The sequence below is a fragment of the Coturnix japonica genome, chromosome Z (genome assembly GCF_001577835.2).
Source record: "Coturnix japonica isolate 7356 chromosome Z, Coturnix japonica 2.1, whole genome shotgun sequence".
NCBI classification, from domain to species: Eukaryota; Metazoa; Chordata; class Aves; order Galliformes; family Phasianidae; genus Coturnix; species Coturnix japonica.
Genome location: NC_029547.1, coordinates 25,197,560 through 25,213,454, shown reverse-complemented (window position 1 = coordinate 25,213,454; position 15,895 = coordinate 25,197,560). Strand labels below are relative to the sequence as shown.

Here is a 15,895-nt window from a genome sequence, read left to right as displayed (position 1 = left end):
GATTCACCCCAAAGATGAATTCTGGTAAGTAATTCATGCCAAAGATGCTCTTCAGATGCTCTCTTCAGAAGCAATACTTAGTCAAATTCCTTCTAGGGAAAAGAGAGTTTGTGTCATGAAAAACTAAGCAAATAAAAAAATAAAGAAACTACAGTCTCTAAATTCTCATAGATCTGCTGAGACAAGCCTGTTTCACATAAAGAATACTGGTCATATGAGAAATACATAAGTTCAGTTTAAATGCCTATGCAGAAAACAATTCAATCCCTTTTTTTTTTTTTTTTTTAAAATATATATTAAGTAAAATGGATTGGTTTGCACAAAAATTAAATGGTTATGTATAAGTGGTAGTTGCTTTTTGCCCTCTACTACACATCTCCATTTATACACAAAATCATCATACTTACTCAAGTTCCTGACAAAAGCAGGTATCTAATCCTGTTCCTTTTCCCTACCAGCAGTAGAATGATCTGAAAACCATCAACTTCTGTGTCACCAATGGAACTTCTAACAGAAAGATGAACTCAAAACTTTACTGCTGAAGCAGCAAAAAAGCTCGGTTTTGAGATTTTCAGTTCATACAGTTTACTTCAGAAGCTTCTTGTTTCCTGATTTTAGAAACCTCTCTTATTTATGAAACCATGCTTAATATGGAAACTAGTAAAAATAGAACTACTTTAATTCCTTTCACAGAAAAAAAAAAAAAAAAAAATCTTCAAACATAGAGAGGTCAAGAAAATACCCCAAAGAATGAAAACGGTGTTTACCTGTTAATCAATTACTTGCCTCTTAAAATCACTGGGATAATGAGCAGAATAATTTTACAGAAAAAAAAGTAATTAATTATAATCTTTGTATTGATGGTAGCATTCACATTATGGTGAGAAAGAACCAATTAGCTCAGTTTTCAACTTCATTATTCTGTTTTCTATCAAGAAAATAAACCAAGAACTGTGAAAAATACGTGCTGCAAACCTTATCAGCCTTAAAACGTGCACAACATCCCAAATCCTGATTTCTTCAGACAGAATGAAGACACCTCAACTGGAAGAAAACTCTGTTAAGTTTTTTTTTCTAACAGTTTAATAATAAAACATTTCTCTTCTTCTCATAAGAAAACAGGTGATGAAAGGTTCAGAAAACAAATCAGGAGAAGCTTGTCATGTTCCTCCTTAAGTTCAGAAAAATTCTGATTGATCAGATCATTATCTAGCAGTATGGACTTATGTTGGTTTAACATGTTCATCCACTTAAATGAAGAGTTGGACATCAGTTATGTCTGAACAACAAAAAACAAACCCAAACATAGTCTATTTATAGTCGTATCATCTACAGTTCTTGAAATCCACAGCCTGAATCCCCAAAGTGGGAGACTTACACCCTACTTACAGTTTTAACAGGTAAAATTTGTCTATCCTAATTATGACAGCATTCAGATACCTCAAAATACTACTTGTTAACTACACTGTAAAATCAGTGTGCTTCTATTACACTTGTACTGCCTTGACTTCCAGTATTGTCATGCTTTATTTTGTCCTGGCGACAGTTAGCAACTTAAACTTCTGTTAATGTCAAACTCATATATTATTACTCTTACTTCAGCTACAGATAACATTGAAACAACATACCTGAACTCTGAATTTCCAAGTCGTGCCAACAGGAACACCAGGAATGGGCCCATAATGATTTGAAGGAACAATAGTGCATTCCTTAGTGCGACCAACACAGGCCATGCCCTAAAAATACATCCGATAAAATGAATTAGTATTATGATATTGAAGCTTAGTCATAAAATGAGATGCAGATGTCAGGAAATCTAGTAATTGTAATAAAGACATACATTAAAATGCATTAAGAATTGTCAAAAGGAATGTTTTAAGTAGCGTGCGCTTACAGTTTTTTGGGGGATTGGGAGTTGTTCTTTTTGCTTTTACCTCTAGTCAACTTAATAATTCTTCCACCTCTTTGACTGTCAATAGATAGTGGGCAGGATTCAACATTATCTTAACCGTCTATGCAGCCCAGTACTGAATTTTGTGTAGTGCATGTATAATTACAGATGTAGCACATACATGAACAATTAGAGTAATAGCTATTTCTAAAATACACTCTACCTTGCCCCAGTCTCTCTGGCTTTCAGTACTGGCAGATGGCATCTTTGCTTTCTTTTTACTCTGTTTGAGCTTTTCTCCAGCCTTTACAACTTCATTAGAATCATTTTTGCAGGAAGGACAATACCTAAAAAAATGGTTTTAGTAAATTCTCAATTACTTCATAATAATGGCAATACATTTCCTGTAGCCAAAATAGTGTCAATCAGTTCATCTTAACTGAATATGTCAAGCTTGCAAATATATACCACTCTCAAGCAGCTAAAGCCTGCAGTGAAAAAGAAAACCCAACATAAGCAAACACTGTCAACTTTAAAATAGGGCATTTCAATATTTTTTGAAGGTAGAGTGTTAGAGGCAATACATTTCTCTATTCTTTCTCACATGATGCGTGAGACGTCCCATGATTCCTGTATTGTCTCTTCATTCCGTCCTCTCTTGTTCGGACCATGTAAAGAAGATAGCCAAGATTAGAGTATGCTGCTGACCAGTGGTTATGGTGGTTTGTATGTCCTGCCACTCTACCCTTATTTTCTGCTTCTACAGACCTACATTTCATTACAGACAGCTAAATGTGAAACAGAGCCAAGAAACCCTGTAATGTGTAGACAGACAGACACACATACATGCTCAATCCTACCCCACAGCGCCTAAGTGATATATAGCACTGGAACTCATTCCAACTAACACAAAGTCAACCTGGTAGGAAAGAAGGAGATAGCAGTATGTAGTGACTACAGCACAGAGAGAAAAGCAGTACTCTGGTCCTGTTACTGTTTCTAACAACATTTTCATCCCATTCCAAGAATGGCAGTGAAAAGGCAACTGTCCATGTTTCTAGCTGCTGTAGGCTGACTTTGGCACATATGCCTTAGAGGAAGAAACCTGACCCTAACAGCACTGATAACCTAATTTAGATGACTACCACTACTACCATCACTACCACTACTACTGCTACTGCTACTACTGTTTTGAATTTATTAACGAACTTCTGCATTTGGTAATGAACAGGAGAGCTAATGATCAACATCCACAGGAACAGCCTTCACTATTAAAAGTGTCAAACCATTAAGGTAACAAAATTATACTGATAAGAAATAACAAAACAAATAATTCAAAATGCTGAATTTCTCTGGCACTAAAGCTCCAAATGATACTATAGTTGTTTGAATAAAAGCATGCAGTTGCCACCTTCAAAAAAGGAACATTTGCCCTGTGAGACCAGGCTGAGAGAGCTGGGGCCTGTTCAGCCTGGAAAGGAGAAGGCTCTGTGGAAACCTGATTGTGGCAGTTCAATATCTAAGGGGGAGCTGTAAGAAAGAAAGGAAAGACTCTTTAGCAGAGTCTGTTGTGACAGGACAAAGGGAAATTGTTTCAAACTGTAAGACAGAAGTTTTAAACTGGACATAAGGAGAAAGTTTTTTACAATAAGGGTAGTGAAGCAGTGTAACAGGCTGCCAAAGGAGGTGGTGGATGCCCCGTTCCTGGAGACACTCGAGGTCAGGTTTTATGGGTGTTGGAACAACCTGATCTACCTGTAGGTGTCCCTGTTCACTGCAGGGAGTTGGACTATACAACCTTTAAGGGTCTCTTCCAACTCAAACAACTGTGTGTGATTATGTGTGATAATGTAAGTTCACAAGTTTAACAATGACATTCCTTGCTTCAGGATAGGGTAACCGCACTACCTACATACTCTTTAAAATGAAGTTTGTATGGAATACTAAATAGTGTATAGCATCAGTGCTAAACTGATAGCCCCCCTCTCTGAAAAAGAACCTTATAATCATTTTCCAAAGCATAGGTTTAATACACCACAGGTAGTTTGCCAATTTTTTCCACTTCTGAAGTAAACTGGATTAAGCACGATGTCAAGAATCACACAGCCATCACCCTTTACTAGCATGAAAGAATATTAAATGATCTTTAAGGTCCCTTCCAAACCAAGCCATTCTATGATTCCAAGAAGTTGTGAGGACACAGACACTCTCTTCGATAGGAGATAGTGTCTTGTGAAGTGTAAACAACTTCTACTGAACCAGTCATTAAGACTGCAGAGGGCTGGTATCACTAAGTATCTCAAAATTAACAGTAAACGAGACAATGTCTTCCTATCAGTACCACTCCTACCCAGCAATTTAATTCACAGATGCAGCAATTTATTTACTTAAACAAATCTTTATGTTTCTATTGTTACAAAGCAAACAAAAAACAGTTAAAATGCTTGATAGCCCTCTTGCAAGATATTTCATATGAATATCATAATATTTTACACTATATGATATAAAGTTCAACTACTATGGAAATACATAATCTATTTGCAAGCAATGTTAGCAAAAGGGTCTAAACCTGCACTTAACCCATAATCTGAGAGATTATAAAGGCCATACTGTCTGTCAATTCAGTTTCTCTATGGTCATATGGTCATCTACAGAAGAGCTCATGTTCTATATGGAAAAAAAACTATGCTATTTAGTTATGGTCATGCTATTGGAAGACAGCAGGGAGATCTGAAAAGTAATTGCAACACTGAAAAAATGTGAATTCTTCAAACTATTTTTTGTAACAGCCTGAAGTAGTTAGGAAGAGACACTAGTGGCTGGTGATACTTCAGCATTAGTAAACCATGTAATAAGTGCCTGTGCATTCAAAGATGCAGGAAGAACTACTGAGAATAAATTGTTCTCAGAGTAGAACAAATGGTTTGGAGGTTTTGTGGGAGGGGGGTTATATACATTTGAAGCATAATTTATTTATTTTTTAATCAGAAACTTTATCATGACTAAATACTTCTGTAGTTCTGGATAAGAACACATGGAATGAACATTATGTATGAAATGAAAACAAGAACTTCTCTTCTGCTATGTCCAAAGTTAAGCACTATTAGGTAAGAAAAGTGTTTAAGGACTGCAGTAAATAAATACAAAAAAGCCAACTGCGTGTTGAGAACAGTTTCCGATACATGACATCAACTCATTAATGCTGGCAATTAGTAGGAAGCAAGGAGATATCATGCATAGACAATCAATCTGCCTGACGGTAGCAAACTTGGAGACACTTAGGATTAATATGCTGCATAATAAACACTGCTGCATAAACACACTGTCATTTTGCATATGAAAGAAGTGGAAAGTGCACAGGCAATACTGAAATAAATGCTATTTTTAGTTCCAACAGCCTGTACACATTTCCAACGGGTATTGAATATATTTTTAGATAGTGTTTCAAGCCAGCAATTCCTCTAAGAAACAGCAAATACAATCCTTCTCAATGAAGCAATTTCATAGGAAAAAGATACAATAATATCTGTGAGGCCAAACATATGCACTGATAAACACATACCAGTGTTAGTGCTCTCGATTGCTTAATCACACATCAGCATAAACACTGAAGCAGCTCCTTAGAAGTGCAGTGCCATAGAAAACAGGCACAACATTAGACACTTACCAATACACAAACCTACTTGGAACGTGGCATCCACTACAGTATAATAAATTGAGATATGTATTTCCAGAGAATGTTGAAACTTCCACACCACTCAATGGATTTTTTAGCTGAAGCATACAGTTCCTCAAAGATTAATCACAAGGCCCAAATACATTCCATAAAATGTTATCTGTTGACATCTTAGACATTTAATGATGTCTACATCATGGAAAACTTTATTAGAATGAAGTTCTATTTAGCAGTCATTTATAAAGGATTAGCATCTCATCTAAACCACAGACAGGTTAAAAATATGAATAATGTAAATTGTGGATAGCTAATAAAGACAAAAAATGGTACAGCCCAAGATAACTGGCTGTTACTGGCTCCACGCAGACTAACTTCAAAATACAAATATCTTGATTTGCAATGTGAGATGGCTTAGTTTTCCTGCTGTCTGAGAAAGGGACAGTAGAAATGGAGAATAGCAAGCTTGTAGATCTCCTACAGCAGGAGAAAGGAATGGGGTAGCGGCAATCAGAAGATAGAGGAATGGCACAGGGTCAGTAACAGGATTAGAGGATGAAGAGAAAGAGAAAGGTGAGGAAACTGAGTTGTTCAATAAAGAATTTGAACAACGTTAAAAGACAAGGGAACAACAACTGCAGATAAATACAATCAGGTCAGGCAATATAATAATGATCAAAACAAATAAAATTATCGTATCAGTTTTTTAAACCCAGTAATGACAATTAATGCTTACTACTAATCCTTTATGAATGATTTTTTAAAAAAAATATCTTGACAGAAAACATATTTATATTAAGTGGACAGGTGAAAAACAGAATTATAAATATTTTTCAGTTCTGTCCCTCACGAGGTGCAAATAACAAAGAGGTACCTGGTGCAGAATGGTAACATAGATAAGTAAATCATCCTTGTATATTTACCAGTCCTCATCTTCTGGTATCTTGCTTAAGGGAGGGTTCAGGCAGTATATATGATAAGCCATATTACATTCATCACACAGGAGTTGCATGTGAGCATCCTGTTTTCCACCACACAAATAACACGAACAAAACCGGCATTCCTTATCTGGATCAGCCCTACAGTGCTTGCACTCAGGGCCACTTTTTCCTGTCAAAAACAAAGAAAAAGTCAAATGCCATGTATCCTAGATAACAGTATTACTGTAGCGATAGGAAGTGATTCTTTCTGCACTTGAACACCATCCTCTTGAAAATGAATTCTTTCCACATAATTACTTTCATTTCACTATACAGGCTAAAGAGATGTCTTCTTTGTATAAACAAGCAGTGTTGAGAATGCCCAAAGAGCTTCTCTTTTATTTCTCTACCCACAGGCCCATTGTGCCTCAGCACCCCCAAGATGCCACCTGCATACTCTCCCTACAGATAAAACTTTGCACAATCTTTCAATGGAGGATTCTTAACCATAGCCATGCAGAATCTGCAACTAGGTAACTGGTAACAACCAAATAAAGAAGAAAAAAACAAAAAAAACCCCTACAATCTAGAACAGCTGTTTTCCCCTTAAAACTAAGTATAGAACTGCACAGAAGAATCAACTGTCTAAGTTTATAAGCACCCTAAAATCGTCAGTTGTTCACAATAGCAGTTTAATTAACACACAAAAAAAGGATTACTTCCTGTTTCAGCTCCCTTGGAAATTTGGACTCAAGAGCTTACATGAAAAAAAAAACACCAAACATCAGCATTGATTTTCCAAAAGATGGAAAAAATGCTTTTATAGAACAGAAAATTATTTAGTAGCCTAAAACAGATGTGAAAGAGCACAGAGAAGAAACTCTGAATACAAATAGGAAAACTTACAAGATTCACAAGAACAAAACAAAAAAATTTAAACAAATGGGAAGTCCAGAGAAATGAAAGACGCCACAATAAAACTCGATCAGTGCTGAAGCAATTCTTCACTAAAATAAATAAATAAATAAAATAAAAAAATCATAGAATTATAGAACATACTCAGTTGGAAGGGAACCACAAGGATAATCAAGTCTTCACATGCTCATATACATGTTCTGCGTGAAAAGCCTCCAGAAATGCCATGGAAGTGAATTTGAGCTTAAACTAGCTCAGTACAATAACTGAGTACTTCCAAGCTGGTCCGGAAATATTTCTTTATCTAAAAGAAGTGCTTTTGAATCAGAAGGCAAGGAAGACTAGAAGGCTATTTGGGAGTTGAGATCTTGCAGTAGGAATCCAGACAACTGAAAATAATTCAGAAATATTTTTCTGAAAGTTTAGAATATACAAAAATAGAAAGAGTTACTACCAAACTTTCTTCATCCATTTTCGGAAGTCGTCAACTTGAACATCTGGCCCTCTGGCCCTAGTACAACATTCTATAATTTCATCCTCTTGAACAGACAGACCGTTCAGCTGAAGCTTTGAGAGGTAGCTGTAGGCTGTCAGAAATACTATAAAGTAGGAAGAACAGACTTTCCTTTCCAAAAAAAACAAAACAAAAAAACACAACAACTGTAATTTTACATTTTAACTACTGATAATGGCCTTCATTTTGCAAGAGTACTTCAACATGTACTCTCTTGCTGTAATCTAAATGGAAAATCTCAATGCAAACTTGGAAAGGGGAATAGGGAAGACTAGGCTAGCACGTGTACTTTCGTTTACAATTCATGAAGAAAAAATTAACCATGAAGCTGAAATAGCTGAATATCATCACTTAAGTTTTCTCAGACAAACTATCTGAGAAACTTCTGAATTGTTTTTATACTGAAGGACTTCTGTCTTCTTGACACACTCTTATTGGAGATTAGAATTTTTAAACTCATGGGTATCTCCCCCATAGCGTTCTTTAACTCATTATAAGGCAACACTATTCAAAGACAAGTTTTCATCTTCTCTTAGCTTTATTTCTTGTTTTTATTCACCATTAGCTATTGTTTAAGGTGATACCTTTAGAAACTGGAAAGCCTATTAGTTCACTGTAAGTTAGTTTGCTTGCATAACATAAGTCACAAACATAAATCCTTCTTTTAAGAGCTGATTCCTGAATAGAAAAAAGATGGTCAATTTGCCAGAAGAGTTCTGGATACTTTTACATCTTTCCTAAACATATAAAGAACAAAGGAATAACCATGGGCTCAAGGAAATATCATTCTTCTCTTATTTGGGAAAAATCCAATCTCACAACATAATAGACATTACAGAAAATGTGATCAACATGAACAGGATAACAGAGTAAAAATTCTGTGAAGAAAAGCTCTAAACTGAAAATCCTATCAGAAAGGGGGAATCTGAATGCTAAATGTTGTTTTGTATCAGCAGTCCCTCTGGATGATCTTGAGCAATACTTTTAAAAAATGGAAGGAGCACACCTACCCACAATTTTTAAGAGAAAAAAACAGAAAAGTTGAAAAACTTGAATGACTGAAAATGAAAAATTACCAGCTACAGACAGAACACCAGTGAGATACCACGGAAAATTTGATGAGCAAATTTGTAAGGCCAACAGCGCTGGCTCTTTAGCAACCTCAGTGGCAGATCAGATACACTTAAAAAGCATCTCAGAGAAAGAAAGCATCTGAAGAGTAATGAACCAATCTGCACATGGGTGTACCTGTGGTATTTCTGGAAGAGCTAGGCAAAACTCATTGATCTTTCCAAGCTGCCAATATCAATTCAAAACAAGGTTGATGTAACCCCAGGTAAACTGCCTCCCCTTTGAAAAATCATGGAACTAATGGCTGAGCTCTCCCTACAGAAACACTCTACCTTATCTGACAAACATTAGACAAAAAGAAAAACACAAAACCTTTCTTTATCTGTATCTTTGCACCGTGAGTTGTCTAGGCTTACAAAATTTACTCTGTTTTCCATTACAAAACTAGTTTTTTAGGTCAAAGATTAGCAACAATCTTAAAATAAATCAATAAATAAGCAAGCAGAGGTTGACATATTTATTCAGCTCAACGATACCTGAAGGTTTTTGACATTCACCAATATACATATGAAACTCAAACTGTCATTTTTATTACCAGACTAATTTCTCACATTTTTTGCTTTAATCATGTTTATTGCTGAAATACACTGAATACGCACGGCCATATTGAGACAGGCCTGTTCATCCCTACCAGCATAGTACACTTGGGTTGTACACGTTATTTTGTGTTCTCTTGTTTTACAAGAAGAGTTATCCCATGTTTATTTTACTCATATTGACTGTAATGGAAATAATGCAGGTTGATATCCAGCTTTTAAATCCATTTTACCTGGAAACATTTGGTATTTATTAACAATTATGTAACTTCTTAATTTTCTAATAGGTTTTAGCTATGACATTTCTCCTGTACTGCAGAATTTAGACTCCCATTCAATAACTGCAGATTACTGCCTTGTATTTAAATGCAACAGCTAAACTTATACTGACACACCATATACATTTTTTCCTGATTGATGTGCACAGAGCCCAAGTAAAATACAACCACCGACAAACAATTTTCCTGCGCTGTTTATCCAGCTGAGTAGTTATTCTAATTTATAGAAAGGACACAGACAGCAGCTTCACATAAGCAAAAATACAGTAAGTGCACTTTCTGATTGTGTTGACAACAATCTCATGGAGCACTTAAGGCCACTTAATTTCACCTGCTATTGGTGGAACAAAATCATACCATTTTTCATAGCATACATATAAGATGAAACAGCTATGCATACAGATATATGCATACCTATTCAAAATTCTTAAATACAAATTAGGACTAGGGAAGTACAGCTGAGAGGCAAAGACTGTACTATGAGCTTACAGCTCAACAGATGTGCACTGTGCATAAGTGAGCAATGACAAGACAGCTTACTACAAAAAGCAGAATCACATGAACAGAAAAGGAAAGGGCAATGATGAAAGTGATAATAAAGAGCTTGAATTCGAGGCAATAAAAACAACAGTCAGCACAAGAAACAGAATTCACAATGAATAAATACCTACATAGGACTCAAATGGTCCTACTAAGCCAATTTTGTATAATCAGCAATACAGTAATTACTCATTTCCTTAACACACAAACACATTCCAAAATTAATTCATTAAACAGAATATGTGTGGGAAGAACTAAAAGAAGAATTCAATCTTTTTACAAGTTTCATAAGTAATTATACTTGCAAAATAAGTAAATGTGTTAATGTAAAGCAGTATGTTTAAAATTTCTCATGATATAATTTATAAGAACAAATACATGTTGTTAGACATTTCAAAATCCCTTTGATTTTACTAACAAGATGAACACGTTTTTTGTTTTGTTTTGTTTTTCTGGTTTCTTTGGGTTTGGGTTTTTTTTTTTTTTTGTGAGCAACCTGAGTAAAGGAACTCACAATAATAAGAAAAGAGTTGTGGAAAAACTCACTTACAGAATTAATATTTACACTTTCAGAGCACCACTACAAATGGAATGTGCTTTCTAAAAAAAAATATTGTTTCTTCACATGCCTGCAAATAAGCAGCAAGCAGACTAGTTCTTCTGCATTTGTAGCTACCTGCAAAAGCTCAGAGAAACACCTGGAGTCTATCTCTAAAATGTTATGTGTCTACTTCATTTTTTAACTCAGAAACATCTACTAGTAAAGCTGGAGATCAGTCTCTCAGTCTCATCATTGTGAATAGTGAGATTTTAACATGCCTAACTGGAATATATTTTTAAACTTTGGACAAAATATCATATCACTTTTTATATATGCTACCATCAACTCCTTCCTTTGGTGGTGGGAAGAAAGGGGAAATAAGACACAGTTATTTTTAGAAGGTTATGCTGGGCGAAATAAACATTCAAATATTAATTATCTGATTCCTTTCACAGTACTAATAGCTTTGACGTACAGTCTTTTATTTTTTTAAAAACATAATTCTTATGTAATGGCAGGGTTAAAGAGTAGTATCACAGACCAGTTCTGTCTTTGGCATTTACTGATATATTAGAAGTTTGAATGATATTTCAGTTGTCTTAGAAATTCTGGTGACCCCAGCAATTGTTTAGCAACTTTATCATTATGAACTCATTCTACACAGCTTGTTTGGAATGCTCCGATTTCCCTGCTCATGACTCACACAACAAAGATGTTAAAAGTCAACTTACAGTAAACAAAGTTTTAGAACAGAAAAAGAATTTCGTTACTGCTTTCCTGCACGTGGAAATATTTACTATTATTTTTGCATTCCAGTTCTCATTTTTAAAGAAACATCATTCAATTCCTCAGTTTTTAATGTCTATTCAAATAGTTAAAAAAAAGAAACACATACTTTTGAAATCTCCATCACCAAATGTCAGTGGGTAAGCTCCTGGCTTTTCAATCTTGTACATTTCCTCTACAAAAAGGATTTTACAATCATTTATTGTGTCTTCTGGGCCTCTGAAAAATAAAAAGCACATTCAATTTACTTTCTCAAATCTAGATTCAGTAATTTATGAATCCTAAGCAATGGGGAAAATCTTATTGGATTTTTTTTTTTTTAATCAATGCTGATTCAATTTGCACAAAATATTCTGCATAATACACATACTCATTACACTGACATGAACAAAAGACTAGCTCAGTACCCTCAGATTACCTGTCTGCCACATCACAAAATGTAATGGAGTACAACCTTGTTGACAGCCATCCATAAGCCATCCATGCAGTTCTACCTCCACAACCACAAACTGTTTTGTTGTCTGAATGCAGCCAACCAGTAAAAAATCATATCCTCTTGAATACAGCATAGTAAACATTTTAATGAAAATATACTGGTAGAAATAAACCAGGACTGTGTCTTAAGATACACAATAACAGATGCTACTTGGAACCTGTAGAGTAAGAAAAGTGATAAAGGAGATAACTGTAAACTGATGGAAAGCTTCAAAAGACTTCTAAAATATTTTGGAAAACTAAAATCCATTCAGCAAACAATGCTAAACTTTATCTAACAAGAGTAATAGTTCCAATGACAGAATTCAGTGCAGAGTCCCCACAACAGGCAAATGATTTATGACACCACAGAGTAAAGGTGTTCACTTGCTCCCAGTAAACTCACCAGGATTCTAATCCAAATATAAATGCAGTGGGATTATACAGATCCAACACTTTCCAAATGAAAAGGAAAAAGAACCACAACAAACTATTGCACTGTACACAGTTTGGTATTTCAAATAGATTAGGCAAGATTCTGCTAACCAAAGCTAAAGTTCACTGTGTCATTACGCAGAAATAATGAAAACAAATAATTAAAGATAATCATTAAATATTGACAATGCTCCAAGCACAGGCAATCAGTTATGTTTCTTTCAAATAATTAGACTACATAAGCGACTGAGAATACGTCTGAAGAATTACAAATTTTCTAAGCCTTACTTATAGGGTATTTGTAGGAAATATTCACAGAGATTATATAAAAATCCTTCTGAAGACAGCCAGGTGGCATATTCCTACTAAAAGATCTTAGTTGGAGAACTACATCTGGCTATCGACAGGTGAGGAAACACTATTATTGTCCACAGTAAGTAAGGTTAACCATAATAACAGAACATCTCCAAGACTGCCAGACGGGTAGTCTGGTGTATGGGAGCAGTTAGAATGTGATCAGATTCACAGCTCTAAATGTGTGGGGGAGCATGTTTACTACTGCTAAAAGCAGTATGGGAAAGAAATTTATATACGTATCTACCCACAAAAAACATGAACCTAGTTAAAGTAAATCCATCTAAATCTTACAACCGTTTCTGCCTGTTTATTACTGATGCCTCAGAGTGGTTTTTACTATCAAAGCAGACATAAAGCCTTCATATCCTCCTACGTTCAAAGTAGTTCCAGACAAATGAAACAGCCAATGGAAATGTAAGTTAAGATGCTCCATTAAAAAGTTATTTGTCTGTTAATAGTTTGTGGTAACTTGAATTTTGGACTTGACTTGCCCAAATATTTTGCTTGAGGGTGTGCCTTTGCTCCTTCAGTAAGACCACAGTTCTTAGAAAAGAGGCCATCTCTGTGAAGAAAGAAAGGCTTTGCTCTCTCCCTCATCTCATTGTCTGCTCCCACCACTTCCCTTGTGCTGACACCAGTTCCTGGACTCTGCCACATGCTGGCATAACTGAGGCAAAAAAAAACTAAGCCAGAGAAAAACCCACAAGCAACAAAACCCTTTTTGGTGGCCTTGAGCTCTGCAGTGGTTTAGATCTCCAAGCAGCTAGAGTTTGAGAGGACTTTGATGGTGTCTTGATTCACTATAACTGCCTTTTACACTTACCAACATTTTGGCATCTGTTTTTATTTCGACCCTTTCAATTCCTTTCAGTGTTTGGAGGGAAGCAATTCCCATTGTTAGCCATATGCATGAGCAACAAATGCTAGCAAATTTCAGAGTTCAGGAATATTTCAACAGTACATACAAACGCTACATCAATGCAAATACATCACTGTGACAGAGAACAGTTTGTTCCTGTGACTAAGAAAATAAGGTAGTTTAAGATAATTTTCTTTTGCACACTAGGTGGCATTACTTAAAGCAGTTCAATACACTATGGGAAACATCCTTCACATTTATCTACATTTCTATACAGTGCAGTGAACACAGGAAGGCTAATTTCCTGCACCTCAATCAGGACAAGACTGTATGGTCCAACTACTCACACTAGAAGGCTGGACTCCAGTTTCTGTTGGAGCCTGAAGGCACTGCAAAGTGTGCCGCATTCTGTGAATTATTATAGCACTTAAATTCCTTCAGCTGTCACCACATCTGCAGATCTGCTTGAGCAAACTCTCCAGCTTTGGTTTAAAATGAACTATTTATCTAGAAAATCCTCCCTGGAGCATGTAAAAGAGTACTTCTAAGAATGACTACCCCTTTAAAAAGTCTGTGGGGATCAGTACAACACTTCAGGGAAAGGAAGAGTTGAAACTCCTCTCCAGCAGCATGCAGAATCCCTTTGGATTATCTAGGACACAACCACAACTTCACAATCAAAAAATTATGCATTTAGATATAGAGAGGAAAAATTGTGCCCAATCTTGGTCAGAAAACACAAATACAACAACAAATACAGATGGAGCTTCTCAGAGCATCACAGTTTCCCTGCTTATTCTTTGTACCCACGAGGGCAGTTTCTTAACTAACATACACATTTTCTCAGTCCCAGATTGTTTAAAAAACAAAAACAAAACAGCACAGCACTACCATAAAAGAAAAATCTACAAAAAAAAAAAACAACAAACCAACACATATGCACAGAAATGAAAAATAAAAATAAAATAAACCAGCAGCTCTTCTGCTTCTTTTCAATGCTATAAACCTAATTACGCTAAGACATTTCTTATCCATGCCACTGTTTGCTTTGCTCATTTCCCTAGCTATCCAGCTTGAATCCTTTAATTCCTATTTCAAATATAACATGTAAGCCGTAAATGCATTTTAAAACCAAAACACATAATTATGTCTTATTTCTCCTAAATAACATGAAATGTTATGTTCAACAAACCACAGGTACAGATTCAAATATCTGTATGCTTACAAAGAAAAAGAAGCATACCTTAAAATTTAAGCATACCTGTGTGGTAAAGTAATATAAAGTTGAATAATATGTTGGATATTAGTCAGAGTGCAACTACAGATGTACCTACAGAAAACTTGAAGCATAAGGCACAAAATAAGTTACAATCTTGTTAAGAAATGGTACTCTCAGGCTCAATGTAAACCAAAACATAGGTGCTATGAATATGACTCTCATGCAGAGACAGCCTTAAATTCTACTACACTTCAGAAAAAAAAAAAATCAATATACTTTCAGAGCATACTTTTCCTATTGTTACATCTTGTTCATCTTTATTATTTGCTCGTCTCCAGTACTCTATAGCTGTTATAAGCAAAACAGACAATATAAAAGACATAAAACATCAGTTTCCCCTGTCTCTATATTGTCTTATTGTTTACAACTGTTTTACTTTAGTTTACCTTTTTTTTCTTGCAGCATTCTCTCTAGAAATCTTAAAAGTAGTGGGTTTTTTTGTTTTTTGTTTTAATTCATAATATGTAAATCTCTGCACACAGCTTTTAAAAAAGAAGGAAGGTGGAAGAACACCATAAAGGTGTTACTAGGACAGTAATCTATGGAAACTCATGCTGTTGCTATCTGTATCTGTGGGGAACAAGCCAAACCTGAGTTCTGTAGAATATTTACCAGGAGTAAATTCCACAGACATCAATTAAAGTATAAAAATTACTTTTAACTACACTGATTAATACACTTTTTTCTTCAGAAATGCCAGTAAGAAATTTATAAATTGGTTGAACGACATGAGTACACCAAAAGGTACTATAATACAAAGTTCCAT

At 35.3% G+C, this 15,895-nt stretch overlaps 1 protein-coding gene across 2 annotated transcripts in view; it reads right to left on the bottom strand.

Annotated features, from left to right (window-relative positions):
• The window catches only part of UHRF2 (ubiquitin like with PHD and ring finger domains 2), a 74,350-nt gene that overhangs the window by 14,305 nt on the left and 44,150 nt on the right, over positions 1-15,895 (bottom strand). For both annotated transcript variants that reach the window (XM_015848968.2, XM_015848969.2), the window contains exons 5-8: positions 11,835-11,944; positions 6,488-6,674; positions 2,115-2,238; positions 1,629-1,736 (exon numbers count right to left, since the gene is read on the bottom strand). In XM_015848968.2, coding sequence (XP_015704454.1) covers positions 1,629-1,736; positions 2,115-2,238; positions 6,488-6,674; positions 11,835-11,944 — 529 coding nt within the window. The remainder of the gene's footprint in view (positions 1-1,628; positions 1,737-2,114; positions 2,239-6,487; positions 6,675-11,834; positions 11,945-15,895) is intronic.